A 15,944-nucleotide genomic window follows, 5' to 3' on the forward strand; every position below is an offset into this window, starting at 1 on the left:
TGAAATATTGAAACTTATACATAGGCACAGCATTTTATATTATAAATTATAATTTTTTTTTAATCATGGATGCCAATGCTGTGGTGAGATTTACTGATTCTTGAGGTGAATTTCTTCACCTCAGCATCAGCATTCTTAGCATCTAGAAACTTGCTGTAAGCTTCAATATATCTCCAAGTCTTTTTATAAAATCTCCTGATCATGGAAGGAGAACCAGCCACAGGAGAGGCACTGTCCAAGAAAGACGTGAGATTCTTTTCTAATGACTTGAAAGAATAATCGCAGTTTAGGCAAGCCACACGTGTGGCTGCACCCTAGTAATACTCGATCCAATTGCATTCACAATGGAACTTGGGGTACAGCTCAAATATGTGATCTGCCTCTTCCACCACCTCTTAAATAGCTGTCTTCTGTCCAGAAAAGTCGGGCTGAGAGGCCAAGAGGTAACAGGCACAGCAACAGTGGTTCTCTGCTTCTTCTTTATTGCAGTTCATTCTTCATCTTCTAGAAAGATTGGATGGATCGAGTTCCATCTACAGTCCATGCTTCTGAAGGATCTGCTGGACGCCAACAAACTGTCTCTTCTCCACTGGCCCCTTTCTTTTCCTTCCAACTTCAAAGACTGTCTCATAAAACAATTGAGGGATGATACGTCCATCCTTCAAAAACGTTGTATCTTTGAAAACGAACTTGTCATTTTCAGAAACGACCTTTGGCTTTAGAATCATGTGGGTGGCAACCAAGACATCCGTGGCATATACTTTGTGATTGCTGCTTTGGTCGAAAATAAAGACACTGGTGCATCCCTTGTGCAAGCTTTCAAATAGAGGGATAGCATGGTTCTTCAGCTAGTCAAGCATGTCTTTGCTTGTTCAGTAACCATCATATGCTGCCCCAACATTAAATATTCTGCAGGAGACCCATCCCTTCACTTGCATAGTGCCATGACAAGCACACTGGAACTTGCTGACCATCAGAGATCTTCCCTGACCTTTTTTGCAGATGTGGCTTTCACCTTCCTCAAGTCACATATCCACCTTTCCATTATGGGCATAAAAGATGGACTTGTCATGGGACATCATAACCAGGTTCTTCTGGTTCTCCAAAAGAAGAGGGTCACCTCAATTTTTTCATCTTCCCCAGTAAAGTCTGACATACATTGTTTGTATCCCATCATTCGCGTTGCCCAAGCATGGTGATACTGAACAACGTCTTGTCTTTTGTGTCCATTGTAATATACATTCTGGTTGTTCTTGTGGTGGACATACCCCCAAGCTCTCATGCATTTTCATGCTGTGCTTTTGGCTATGTTGCCTTTTACACCAAGGCATGATGGAAAAAGCATTTCATCAAGATACTTTTTCAAATTCACAACAGTTCGTCTTTCTGCTTTTTGAGTACAAAGCCAAACAATTGCTTTCTTTTTAAGGTCTTCATCGTCTACAATTGAAGACCGCTTGGCATGCTTGCCCTGTTGATGATCAGAAACTTTGCCAAACTGAAGAAATTCTTTGGCCCAACCACGAACAGTCTCTCCACAGTACTTGGAAGATGTTGTCCAAAAAATCTCTGCTGCTTTTTCAGATGCCTCAATTTTTTTGCAATTGTTCAAGAGGCGTTGGAAATACTCTTTCACAACAATGTGTTCACTTACTTCAAACAAAGCAAACTTGCATAACTCACTATCTGAACTGACTGGAGGCTTTATCATCTCAGAAATGTTTTCATAAACTTCATGAATCTCTTCAAATCCCTCATTTTTCAATTGCTTATATACAGTTAATGCTTCTGTTACAGGCAAAACTGATGCAACAGGAACCAAGAAATCAAAATTAGCAAGCATTTTGACCTTTTTGTCTTTATTTTCCTCAAGCTCTTCTTTCATTTTTCTCTTGTTGTGCATAATTAATAATCTCAAATCTCCTCTGTAGAGTCCACGCAAATTTTTTCTGCGTCTAGTCTCCATGTCAAAAAGCTATTATAGTACACAGTGTTGTATTTGGGATACTTTAATATCCAATATCATATACGAACCCAGACATAAGTACCTGTCAAAGAGATCATTATAAATGATTATCCAATATGAAGTCCTATCTGAAACATAAGAGCAATGTGTCAGATCCATCATTGAATCATCTTCAAGAAGTACTTAAACTATTATCGCTGTTGTGAATGAGTATTGATTACTGCTGAATCTGAGAGTAAGACTGAAGGATAAAATAATATCCTCAGCTATTCCAGTCAAACGGATCTCCCTTTATGATATTATCTAATACACAGATCATCATACACATAATTGATTATTTATTATTATCACCATGACATGGGATATACAAATACATATACATTATATATATGGCATCATTATATTTCATCTACATATTTCTTTTATTATACAAATACTTAATTGAGAGACTACAACTACAACTATCTAATATTATGAAACATTACCCGAGTATCTGGGTCGGAATACTAAAATATTACCAATAGCATAAATGCTCTTCTTTACCAAAACTCTTGGACTGATCTGACTGGAGAAGTATCATATCAATTGGTCTTTCCGGATCTTTCCAGAAGAACAATACTCCTGGAATATGACTCATCGTGATAAAGATTACTTAAGCACACACTGAATTACAAATTAGAAAAACATATAAATATCAGTAGATAGTTCCGTGTAGAAAGACAATCGAATTTTATATTTCTTTACTTTTCTTTTGAAATAAACAACCTACACAAGTTCTCACGAATTCTTTCGTCTATATTATATTTTGCTTTATTTTCTCCCCACAACATTTTTTTTCGTGAACTACAATGAACTCTCCTGCTGACTTGTTTCCCGCTGGTTTGACCCCTGTTCCTGAGGAGGCTACCTTGTCCCCCATGTCTGCGGATGAATTATTCTCTGACTTGAGTGAGCCCGTCCTCTTTCCGGATGCTGCCCCTGGTTTTGGTTCCGTTTCTGGTTCTGGTTCCCCTCCCGTTGGTAGAGAAGTAGCAACTGCTTCCTCCTGTGTGGCCGTTCTCAAGGCTGAATTGGGCAACCACATCGAGGCCTTCAGCGCTGCTCATGTAGCAAACAATGAGCAAGCAGCTGATGATGCACTCCGCAGGATCGAGCGCACAAGATTGGCAATCACTAGCCTTGAAAAGTGCAGCGAGATGCTTGCCTCTCCTGGTACAAACACAGAGAGAGCTGGCCGTGAAGGAGGGTTGACTCTCAACAGAAGAGATCTTCCCAAATTCCAATTGGCCTCCAGTATTATTAAGCCCTTCCCAAATGAAGAGGTTTTTGAATCAGTTGGACATTTCCTACGTACCTTCAAGAATGTGATCGAGTCTTCTTCCTTGGACATCGAGAGAGTTTGGAAGAAATTCCTCCCACTTTGCCTGCCTCACACTGATGACGGATGGGTAGAGATGGATCTTAAGAAGTGTATTGATTGGAAGGCGGCGAAATCATGCTTCAACAAAAGACATGGTTCCAGCTTGGTGTCTCGGCGATTCACAGACCAGGTCTTTACAATGATGATGAAGAACACTGAGTCCATCGGTGATTACTCGAAGAAGTTCCTCCGTGCGGTTTACAATGCTGGTTTACCCAAAGACGATGCTCGCATCGCTGATCGCTTCCTTGCCTCGCTGACCTTATCAGTGCAAACACTGGTAAGAGTTACCATGGCCCGCTCTGGTCCCAATGGGGAGTCCAAGCGTGATTGGACTGTAGAGCAGATCACGCAGATCGGCAGAGACATCCTTGGGGATGACAACAGGCTCTATGCTGAGGCGACCCGATTGATTCCTGGTTCCCGTGGGCAACCTGAGAAGAATAACGAGGAACATCCCAGAAAGAAGCTTCACCACTCCAACAAGATAACCAAGCATGAGAAGACATTTTTCTGCTCGCACCATGGAAAAAACCCGACCCATGAGTCCAGCAAGTGTTTTACCTTGATCAACCGCAAGAACAAAGCCAGTAGTTCCAACAGTCGCAATCCTTGCAGACGTTGTGGTGAAAACTACTACCATGGTCATGTCTGCAAAAGCAAGAACAATGAGCCAATTCTCATGGTATCCCAGTCTCCCGCAAAGGATAAGTCTGAGCAGACGCTCAAGACGATCCAGGACAGGATAGATGAAGACATGGAGGAAATATCATTTGAATGTAAGTACCTACTTGACAGAATTGAGAGAAGAATTAAAGCTAATGATGCGTTTAATCTTGTAACTCCAATCATAATAGAGAACCAGAAGTTAATCGGGATGATCGATACAGGCAGTTCCCGCACGTTTATAAATTTGAAATGTTTAAATAACAATTTACAAATAACAAAAATAAATTCTTCAATTGGTTCCTTTAATTTTCTGTCTAAGAATAGTAGTACAAAGAGATTAGGAAAAACTGATCCTTTAAATTTTAAATATATAAATGGCATTACCTTTAAGCATGCACCAGAGGTGTTAGAGTTTAATACGGGTTTTAATTTTGATATCCTCCTTGGAAGAGATATTTTGGCAAAGATGAATATTGGATTAATTAATGTTGCATATGATATCGAAGGAGAATATGTCCATTCAGATAATGCAAAAGACTATGCCGCCATTTATGAAAATCTAAATATTGATAAAGAGAAAAAGTTTGAACCTGATAATTCGCCAGCTGGCACAGCACAGCAACGAGCAGAATTTATGAGCTCTATTAAAGCATCACTGGAGGAAAATAAGAATATTCCCGTTGAGTCATATTGTCCTTTATCAGAATCTATTATTCGTTTACCTACTAAGGAAGGTGCGACGGCTTACAGACGGCAGTATCCTATACCGCACGCTCTAAGACCAACACTTGACAAGCAAGTAAAAGAATGGCTTGAGACAGGAACTATTGTCAAGTCCAAGACCAACACTTCCTTCAACAGTCCAATGTTGCTTGTTCCAAAGAGAAACAAAGCTGGTGAGATTGTCAGTCATAGAGTGTGTTTAGATGTGCGATTGTTAAATCAGATCCTACCTCCCACATTCAATTATCCAATTCCAAAAATTCAAACAATATTTCAAAACTTAAGTGGAAAGAAATTCTTTACCACACTCGACTTATCCAATGCGTATCATCGTTTCAAAGTTGCACCTGAGGATGTACACAAACTGACATTCACTCACTTAGATGGGCAACAGTATAGCTTTATTAAAGGCTGTTTTGGCTTGAAGATGCTTACTTCACAATTTCAACATGTCATGGCTACTTTATTTGATAAGATTGACTGTGTACAGAATTTTGTTGATGATTGTATTGTTGCCAGTGAAACATTTGAACAGCATGTCAAAGACGTAAAATTAGTTATTGAAAAATTGTCATCCGCGAAGTTGATTCTGAACTCGGAAAAGTGTGTCTGGTTTCAACATTCAGTGAGATTGCTTGGTTTTGTCGTCAATGAGACAGGCACCAAGGTTGATAAGCGAAAGTTGACAAATGTTGACAAATGGCCTATTCCTACAACTGCGAAACAGATTCAGCAATTCATGGGTTTGATCAATTACTTCAGAGATTATATTCCTATGATTTCGAAGGTAGCTGAGCCTATTTCACGTTTGAGTCATGCCAAGAATGTGTCTGGTCAATGGACAGATGAGCAGACGAAAAGCTTTAAAGCACTAAAAGACATATTGCACCAAGATTTAATTCTTCATTACGCAGATATGTCACGTGAAATGTATGTGGCCACAGATGCATCCCTTTATGGAGCAGCTTGCTTATTGTTTCAGCGAGATGAACAAGGGCGTGATAAATATATCAGCTTTGTATCAACTTCCTTAAGCCCATCGCAGCGACGATGGAGCACAACTAAAAGAGAATTATATGCAGTCGTTTTGGCGCTTGAAAAATTCCGTCCATTTCTGTGGGGCCGACAGTTCACAATTTTTACTGATCATCGAGCACTCATTTATCTCCACACTCAAAAAATCGCTAATCCGATGATGATTGGCTGGATTGAGACACTCCTTGACTTTGATTTTAAAGTGGTCCATATTCCTGGTTTGTTGAATAAACTACCTGATTTGCTAAGCCGCTTGTATCCTCCAGAGGATAGTGACAAGCTGGTGGAGGATGATGGATTGAGAAAAATCAGAACAAATGACTTACAAGCTAAAAACAGAGTTATTGTTCAAAAGAAAAAATATAGTAAAGACAGAGTGCTAAATGTACTTGCAACGCAACTCGTCGAAAATGCTTCAGAGTCGTCCGACTATATGTCACCTCCTGAAGAAAATCGTAATGGCTTACTAAAAGAAGCACATTCGTTTGGTCACTTTGGAAGTCAAGCTATAGTGAATGATCTTCATTCACAAGGCTTACACTGGACTAATATATATGAAGAGGCTAAAGAGATTATTCGTTCTTGCCCTGAATGTCAGAAGCACAATATTAGCAAGAAAGGCTATCACCCATTGACTAATGTTGTAGCATTCCGACCATTTGATCATATTGCAATTGACTTATGCGGTGAATTCCCTGTATCAGAGGATGGACACACGTACATGTTAGTTCTGGTTGATGTATGCTCCAAGTACATTATCTTGAGACCACTGCCAAACAAGAACTCAACAACAATAGCTAAAGCATTGATAAAGATTTTTGGAGATTATGGTTTTCCCAAAGTAATGCAAAGTGACAATGGTCTGGAATTTAGAAACTCTTTAATGTCAAGCCTATCTAAAGAGCTTGGGATTGATCGAAGATATTCGACAGCATATCACCCACAAGGAAATGGTATTGCCGAAGCCAGTGTAAAAATTGCAGAGAATACTGTACGTAAAATGATGAGAGCGAACAGCAATGACTGGTGTCACTATCTACCGATTGTTCAGCTGTGTATCAATAGACATATTCCTCAAAAAACACTAAGTGCGCCGTTTTCATTAATGTATGCTCGCAGAGTCAATGTGCCTGATGAGTATGGTGACAAAGATAAATACTCTCTTCCAAAAGCCACAGTTACAATTGATGAGCTAGAGAAGCAGATTGATCATATGGAAAATATTATATTCCCTGCCATTAACGAACGTGTGTTAAGGATTAATGAGGAATTAAAAAAGAAATATGATCACAAAAATATCCTAATCGACATCCCCAAAGGAACACACGTTATGGTCAGATTACCACATCGATCAAATAAATTGGCACCTATTTATGAAGGTCCATATACAGTGGTTCGAAGGAATAAAGGAGGATCGTATGAGTTAAAGGATGAGCAAGGTGAATTGTTACACCGAAATTACACACCCTCAGAACTCAAGATGGTCACCATCGATGAATCAACAATTGAGAATGAGCTCTACGAAGTTGAAGACATTCGAGATCATCGTGGTACTGCTGGTCAACGAGAATATTTGGTCAAATGGGCTGGCTATGGCGAACGTGCTAATACATGGCAAAAGGCTGAAGACTTTACCAATTCCACAATTGTACAAAAATATTGGAAGAAAGTTAGAGAGTTGGAACGTTTAGAGAATGAGAGAGCTGAAGACTTGATTAACAAAAGTGCATCCTCAAAAAAGAAAACAGTTCACACTTCAAGACTAAATGGTAAAAGTAACAATAACGATGAGCACAAGAAAAGAACGCTTCCTACCACTTTGAGTAGAGAAGAAAGATTACACAAAAGAAGAGCAACAAAAAATTAAAACAACAAAAAATGAACACGTAATCCACAAAGCTGAGTTTACAGTGTAGATCTCCATAAAGTACAAAAATTATGTGCATGATTGACTATAATAAAATAAGCAATTGGCCAGACAATGAAATAGTAAATGAAATGTTTTATTGCCGAATCAACAAAAGGTATTGTTGAATCTGGTGGAGGATAATGTTGTGAATGAGTATTGATTACTGCTGAATCTGAGAGTAAGACTGAAGGATAAAATAATATCCTCAGCTATTCCAGTCAAACGGATCTCCCTTTATGATATTATCTAATACACAGATCATCATACACATAATTGATTATTTATTATTATCACCATGACATGGGATATACAAATACATATACATTATATATATGGCATCATTATATTTCATCTACATATTTCTTTTATTATACAAATACTTAATTGAGAGACTACAACTACAACTATCTAATATTATGAAACATTACCCGAGTATCTGGGTCGGAATACTAAAATATTACCAATAGCATAAATGCTCTTCTTTACCAAAACTCTTGGACTGATCTGACTGGAGAAGTATCATATCAATTGGTCTTTCCGGATCTTTCCAGAAGAACAATACTCCTGGAATATGACTCATCGTGATAAAGATTACTTAAGCACACACTGAATTACAAATTAGAAAAACATATAAATATCAGTAGATAGTTCCGTGTAGAAAGACAATCGAATTTTATATTTCTTTACTTTTCTTTTGAAATAAACAACCTACACAAGTTCTCACGAATTCTTTCGTCTATATTATATTTTGCTTTATTTTCTCCCCACAACACTAAGCTTTATCTAAATATTCATTCTTTAGATGGGTGTATACACACCGGTATATGTCTGTTTGCGGAGCTGTGGGGAGTGAGCAATTGTTCCCTGTGGTAAAAAAAAGAGTTAAACCCTTTACTGAAGCTCTTTGGGTAAGCTCAATATTATATTCTGTACTCTACTCAACATTTACTAACTATGTTTTTTTTTAGGTGGGAGTATATACGCACCGGTATATATTTCTATTTAAAGTAGCTATAGCGTCAGGCATGGAGGCCTTTGGGTAAGTTCCTTATTAATACTATTACTATATCAGACTTTGACTAACAATCTATTTAGATATTGTGTTAGCCAACCGACGATCAAGCCGTATACCAAGTAAGCCAGACCTACACGGACGTTTCGTTTCCGTTGTAGAGAAGTTTCCAGGCCAGACCTACGAGTGGTATTGCGCGAATGCGCTCGTACTGTGTCTTCAGTGGTTCGCTGCTGATTACATAGCAATTTTTCGAAGTTGCACAAGTGTCTGGCAAGGCGGTTTTAGTGTGCGCGATGCGACTTTAGTCGATACTCTAGAGAGTGTAGCTTGCTGGAAGGTGTAGGCTGACGCGCAGCGCTGCCTTCTGGCTTGAATTTGCTCTCCACACCACTCTCAACATGGAGGAAAATAGTTGCCTATGAAGTGTTGTTCTACATAGGGTGAAACTGCCAGTCCTATGATGATCTAGGAGTTTCGTTCCTAGATTGTCCCCCTTCGTATATACTAGACCTACAGGAGACGTACGCACGCACGTTCTTTTGTATCGTGTCTACAGTCTTTGTTACTGTAACACTGGCAATTCTTGCGATTGCGAACGGCACTTTGTGCTCTAGTAGTATGACCATTAATTGCGCAAGAGTCTAGGGATTTGGTTCTTGTGTGTGTGCTGGTGCAAGCCAGTGCTTAAGAGAGAAGAAGCCAGCTATGAGAGTGAATGCTGACGTGCAGCGCTGCAGGATGGCTGGTAGAGACTCTCCACACTACCCTTGGCATGGAGGAAGATAAGTTCCTATGAAGTGTCAGTTGCTATAGGGTATGACCAATGAAGTATTTTCCACCGGGCGTTTCGTTCCCAGGTGGCGCGCGTTCTTTTCTAGACCTACAAGAAGTCATTGCACGGAATGTACTCTTGTACTGTGTCTTCAGTGGTTCGCTGCTGATGTACATAGCAATTTTTTAAATTGCATAAGTGTCTAGCCGAGTTGGTTCTTGTGTGCGCGATGCGGTTGCGGTGTCAGCCGATACTCTAGAGAAAGCTAGCTGGTTGTAAAGGTGTAGGCTGACGTGCAGCGCTGCCTGAGCACTGGTTATCTTTCTCCACACTACCTTTGTCACTATTGAGGAGATTCTGTCTCCGAGGAAATACTGGCGTCAAAAGGTAAAACCAACAGATTCCTTTATCTCTCTGGGCGTTTAGTTCCCAGATGGGACCCCATTTCTTTCTAGACCTACAAGGGGACATTGCACGGAATGCACCTTTGTACATTGCAAGTATTTATACTTGCGCCAAGTGTCTAGCCGAGCTAGTTTGTCGTGCGTTTGATGCAGTTGCGGTTGCCAACTCGTACTTCAGAGAAAGATGGTTAGTTGAGAGGGTGTAGGCTGACGTGCAGCGCTGCCTGATCACTAGCTGTCGATCTCCGCACCACCCTTAACATGGAGGAAGATAAGTTCCTGTGAAGTGTTATTGTTCAAAGGGTAAACTAGTTCATTTTCCCTCCCCGCTGTCAGATCAGGTCTTCGTCCTGGGGAGGACGGATCTACTTTTATAAGTAGTGAACTAAGAATCTGACATAATTTTTTTTCTCGTTTTTTTTTTGCTAATAAATATAATATATTATTTAGCCTTGATTTTAATTTTTTTTTTATTAATAAAAACCAAATCTTTCTAAACCATTCCAATTGAGCTCTATTTTAACAATGATTGTAATAAGCATTTCCCTATTAATAAAAGCTAGATATGTATGTAATAATTTAATTGAGTAAAAACACACTAAGATAGATATGATAAGTGAGTATGGTGAGACAGGAGAGATTTGATTCGATTGAAGTAAAAGACAGAAGAATAATGTGAGTGATTATATTTAAAGATATACTAGAAGTTGGAAGCTTTGAAAGTTGTGTCTGATGGGATGTGATCATTGGGATCGAAGAAGAGGCTGGAAATATAAGCATATGAATATTGTGTGTGAGCGAAAGTTGAAAGCCATGCCTGAGAATGGTGATATATGAAACCTTAGACTTAGAGGAATATAATGTATGGTTTTGGAGTGTCAATTTTTTTTTATATGGCTATGATTTTGAGCTGTATCTTGTAGTGGTAATAAAAAAAAAGATATGTTATGGTTGTTGGTGTCAATTCTGATAGTATTTTGAAGTTGATGTTAGTAGTGTCAAAAAAAAAAGCGATATGTTATGGTTGCTGGTGTTAGTTTTGATAGCATTCTGAAGTTGGTGCCGATTCCAGTAGATTTGTAAAGTCAATGTATGCATGGAGGTTTGACTGAGGATTCCCGAAATGAATGAGGTATGTAAAAAGAAGATTCAAGACATTGCTAAAAAAAAAAAAAAAAATTTTTTTTGTTTCTGTTGCGGCTCTGTTAAGGTTATTTCTGATAGACAGTCCTCTCCAAACAGTATTGACTGAACACTAGACAGTATTTCAACCTTTGTATGGGTGGTAGTGTCACTGTGGATTAGCCTGCTATGTTTCTTTCTCTTATGGGTACACATAGGCTGTTTGCACCACAAATTGATAATGTCAGTCTACAAAAAGACTTTTGTAAGCCGTAGACTCTAATTTATTAGTGAGTATCTACACAGTCTACAAGAAGACATACAAAGCAAACCACCTTATACTCTATATTTTATTATGGCACAGCCAAGGTATTGGCAGACAAGCTGGTGTGTGCGTCTTTATATAAAGAAAGACTGGGATTTATACAGTACACTTATACATTTTGAAGACAGGTATTTAACCCAAAAAAAGAAAAAAATGCCCTGATAAATTTAAATTTTCCAAATATAGTATCGAGCCCGCAAAGATATCGACGAGAAATGCGTTGGTACCCACAGCCAAAGATTGCGGGATCGAAACCTCTTTTAACCGCATTTTAAATTTTTCAATTTTTTCATTTTTTCATTTTTTTCATTTTTTTCAATTTTTTACTTCTTTACACCAATTTACTCTCATACTTTTAATAAATAGATTTGAGACAAAGACTTCAAGTATGTTATTTAATATAACACATAAAAAGTATCCTATGTATTTTTCTTTTTTTCTAAAGCCTAATATAGAATATTATAACATATATTACACAGCCATCCATTTTAAGAGTGTCTGTCAATTTCACTATCCTTTTTCTTTTTTTTTCTTTTTTTACTTTGTATATGTCTTGGGTTTTGTGCAGATGCTCCAATTAGTGCTTTTTTGTATACATAAGCATAGAGTTCTCTTTTGTATGTAAATACTATATATTTGTTTCAAGACAAAATCTTACCGAGTTTTGAATATACTAAAAGAAAGCTTTTTGAAGTCGGATCGAATAGTATATTTTAATTCAAGGTACACAGTCTTAGATAAGATTTAGATATGTGCCACCATTAAATAAATTGTCCAAGGACGGATCAAAACTCGACTTAACGAGTGTAGATTTGTGCACAGCTGGTGGGTTAATCCAGTTCTTACTAAGTAGCAGAAGAAAAAATAAGTGTCTAATATATTGTCTAAGAATTTTGAAATAATATACAATTCAATTGATACACATTTCTGTCTGCATAAGTGAACCCAGTTTTTTAATCCAAATAATGGGCTATATATATATTCTGAAGATATGGTCTCCACATTTAATATCTGATTTGAATGACAAAGAAGGTCTCACAGCCTCAAATATATGCCTACTAATATACAATATTTAATAAAGAATAATACTTTAAAAGAATAAAATTTCAATTGGTATATAGTAATGCTGTAAAGTTGCAAAAACCGAAGCTAATATCAAATTAACGTGGAGTAAATTTGATTAAAGACGATCGATTCTTTCAATATACTCATACAACAAGCTCTACAGCTATAAAATCTTTAGGATCGTGTCTTTATTAAATTTGTCTATATAATTGATTTAATAGACATTTATGGGAATCAGCCATTTTTGTCTCAGCTAAAAATTTTTAAGGGGTGCATGCATATTTGACATGATGACTTCAGCACTTCTCACAGCCCTCAATCAAAAGTATATCAATAGTGCAAGAGTGCGCAGCAAATTTTTCTCTCTTTTACCTCTTTCCTACACTTTCCGCCTGGTCCAAAAGATATGTATCTTCTTCTTCTTTGCCTTTCTACTAGAATATATTTATCCATCTACTTTGCTAGCAGTGACGAGTGTCCGTGTTTCTGTCCATGGGGTTTTTGTGCCTCCGTACTCTTTCGGTAAGCTCTTTTTTTTTCTTTTACTAAGCTTTATCTAAATATTCATTCTTTAGATGGGTGTATACACACCGGTATATGTCTGTTTGCGGAGCTGTGGGGAGTGAGCAATCGTTTCCTGTGGTAAAAAAAAGAGTTTAACTCTTTTCTGAAGCTCTTTGGGTAAGCTCAATATTATATTCTGTACTCTACTCAACATTTACTAACTATTTTTTTAGGTGGGAGTATATATGCACCGGTATGTATTTCTATTTGAAGTAGCTATAGCGCCAGCCATGGAGGTCTTTTGGTAAGTTCCTTATTAATACTATTACTATATCAGACTTTGACTAACAATCTATTTAGATATTGTGTTAGCCAACCGACGATCAAGCCGTATATCAAGTAAGCCAGACCTACACGGACGTTTCGTTTCCGTTGTAGAGAAGTTTCCAGGCCAGACCTACGAGTGGTATTGCGCGAATGCGCTCGTACTGTGTCTTCAGTGGTTCGCTGCTGATTGCATAGCAATTTTTCGAAGTTGCACAAGTGTCTGGCAAGGCGGTTTTAGTGTGCGCGATGCGACTTTAGTCGATACTCTAGAGAGTGTAGCTTGCTGGAAGGTGTAGGCTGACGCGCAGCGCTGCCTTCTGGCTTGAATTTGCTCTCCACACCGCCCTCAACATGGAGGAAAATAGTTGCCTATGAAGTGTTGTTCTACATAGGGTGAAACCGTCAGTTCTATGATGATCTAGGAGTTTCGTTCCTAGGTTGTCCCCCTTCGTATATACTAGACCTACAGAAGACGTACGCACGCACGTTCTTTTGTATCGTGTCTACAGTCTTTGTCACTGTAGCACTGGCGATTCTTGCGATTGCGAACGGCACTTGTGCTCTAGTAGTATGACCATTAATTGCGCGAGAGTCTAGGGATTTGGTTCTTGTGTGTGTGCTGGTGCAAGCCAGTGCTTAAGAGAGAAGAAACCAGCTATGAGAGTGAAGGCTGACGTGCAGCGCTGCAGGATGGCTGGTAGAGACTCTCCACACTACCCTTGGCATGGAGGAAGATAAGTTCCTATGAAGTGTCAGTTGCTATAGGGTATGACCAATGAAGTATTTTCCACCGGGCGTTTCGTTCCCAGGTGGCGCGCGTTCTTTTCTAGACCTACAAGATGTCATTGCACGGAATGTACTCTTGTACTGTGTCTTCAGTGGTTCGCTGCTGATGTACATAGCAATTTTTTAAATTGCATAAGTGTCTAGCCGAGTTGGTTCTTGTGTGCGCGATGCGGTTGCGGTGTCAGCCGATACTCTAGAGAAAGCTAGCTGGTTGTAAAGGTGTAGGCTGACGTGCAGCGCTGCCTGAGCACTGGTTATCTTTCTCCACACTACCTTTGTCACTATTGAGGAGATTCTGTCTCCGAGGAAATACTGGCGTCAAAAGGTAAAACCAACAGATTCCTTTATCTCTCTGGGCGTTTAGTTCCCAGATGGGACCCCATTTCTTTCTAGACCTACAAGGGGACATTGCACGGAATGCACCTTTGTACATTGCAAGTATTTATACTTGCGCCAAGTGTCTAGCCGAGCTAGTTTGTCGTGCGTTTGATGCAGTTGCGGTTGCCAACTCGTACTTCAGAGAAAGATGGTTAGTTGAGAGGGTGTAGGCTGACGTGCAGCGCTGCCTGATCACTAGCTGTCGATCTCCGCACCACCCTTAACATGGAGGAAGATAAGTTCCTGTGAAGTGTTATTGTTCAAAGGGTAAACTAGTTCATTTTCCCTCCCCGCTGTCAGATCAGGTCTTCGTCCTGGGGAGGACGGATCTACTTTTATAAGTAGTGAACTAAGAATCTGACATAATTTTTTTTCTCGTTTTTTTTTTGCTAATAAATATAATATATTATTTAGCCTTGATTTTAATTTTTTTTTTATTAATAAAAACCAAATCTTTCTAAACCATTCCAATTGAGCTCTATTTTAACAATGATTGTAATAAGCATTTCCCTATTAATAAAAGCTAGATATGTATGTAATAATTTAATTGAGTAAAAACACACTAAGATAGATATGATAAGTGAGTATGGTGAGACAGGAGAGATTTGATTCGATTGAAGTAAAAGACAGAAGAATAATGTGAGTGATTATATTTAAAGATATACTAGAAGTTGGAAGCTTTGAAAGTTGTGTCTGATGGGATGTGATCATTGGGATCGAAGAAGAGGCTGGAAATATAAGCATATGAATATTGTGTGTGAGCGAAAGTTGAAAGCCATGCCTGAGAATGGTGATATATGAAACCTTAGACTTAGAGGAATATAATGTATGGTTTTGGAGTGTCAATTTTTTTTTATATGGCTATGATTTTGAGCTGTATCTTGTAGTGGTAATAAAAAAAAAGATATGTTATGGTTGTTGGTGTCAATTCTGATAGTATTTTGAAGTTGATGTTAGTAGTGTCAAAAAAAAAAGCGATATGTTATGGTTGCTGGTGTTAGTTTTGATAGCATTCTGAAGTTGGTGCCGATTCCAGTAGATTTGTAAAGTCAATGTATGCATGGAGGTTTGACTGAGGATTCCCGAAATGAATGAGGTATGTAAAAAGAAGATTCAAGACATTGCTAAAAAAAAAAAAAAAAATTTTTTTTGTTTCTGTTGCGGCTCTGTTAAGGTTATTTCTGATAGACAGTCCTCTCCAAACAGTATTGACTGAACACTAGACAGTATTTCAACCTTTGTATGGGTGGTAGTGTCACTGTGGATTAGCCTGCTATGTTTCTTTCTCTTATGGGTACACATAGGCTGTTTGCACCACAAATTGATAATGTCAGTCTACAAAAAGACTTTTGTAAGCCGTAGACTCTAATTTATTAGTGAGTATCTACACAGTCTACAAGAAGACATACAAAGCAAACCACCTTATACTCTATATTTTATTATGGCACAGCCAAGGTATTGGCAGACAAGCTGGTGTGTGCGTCTTTATATAAAGAAAGACTGGGATTTATACAGTACACTTAT

General features: G+C 38.4%; 3 protein-coding genes across 3 annotated transcripts; 2 read left to right on the forward strand and 1 right to left on the reverse strand.

The window, feature by feature from the left end:
* Positions 1-59: 59 nt before the first annotated feature.
* On the reverse strand, positions 60-1,966 carry PHYBLDRAFT_151658 (hypothetical protein; the record flags this gene model as incomplete). Its single annotated transcript, XM_018432721.1, has 5 exons — positions 60-231; positions 538-848; positions 933-1,019; positions 1,121-1,252; positions 1,322-1,966. 5 exons carry the CDS (start codon positions 1,964-1,966, stop codon positions 60-62), a joined length of 1,347 nt encoding a protein of 448 aa, XP_018285446.1.
* A 6,580-nt stretch (positions 1,967-8,546) lies between these two features.
* Positions 8,547-10,119, forward strand: PHYBLDRAFT_174444 (hypothetical protein; the record flags this gene model as incomplete). Its single annotated transcript, XM_018437246.1, has 7 exons — positions 8,547-8,630; positions 8,740-8,761; positions 8,818-9,074; positions 9,191-9,353; positions 9,709-9,784; positions 9,861-9,896; positions 9,936-10,119. The coding sequence occupies 7 exons, from the start codon at positions 8,547-8,549 to the stop codon at positions 10,117-10,119; spliced, it is 822 nt and encodes a 273-aa protein (XP_018285447.1).
* Positions 10,120-12,715: 2,596 nt separating this feature from the next.
* PHYBLDRAFT_174445 (hypothetical protein) lies at positions 12,716-14,590 on the forward strand (the record flags this gene model as incomplete). Its single annotated transcript, XM_018437247.1, has 7 exons — positions 12,716-12,947; positions 13,001-13,067; positions 13,163-13,182; positions 13,290-13,548; positions 14,187-14,255; positions 14,332-14,367; positions 14,407-14,590. 7 exons carry the CDS (start codon positions 12,716-12,718, stop codon positions 14,588-14,590), a joined length of 867 nt encoding a protein of 288 aa, XP_018285448.1.
* Positions 14,591-15,944: the final 1,354 nt, after the last annotated feature.

This window comes from Phycomyces blakesleeanus (assembly GCF_001638985.1).
Source record: "Phycomyces blakesleeanus NRRL 1555(-) unplaced genomic scaffold PHYBLscaffold_30, whole genome shotgun sequence".
In the NCBI taxonomy this organism is placed as follows: Eukaryota; Fungi; Mucoromycota; class Mucoromycetes; order Mucorales; family Phycomycetaceae; genus Phycomyces; species Phycomyces blakesleeanus.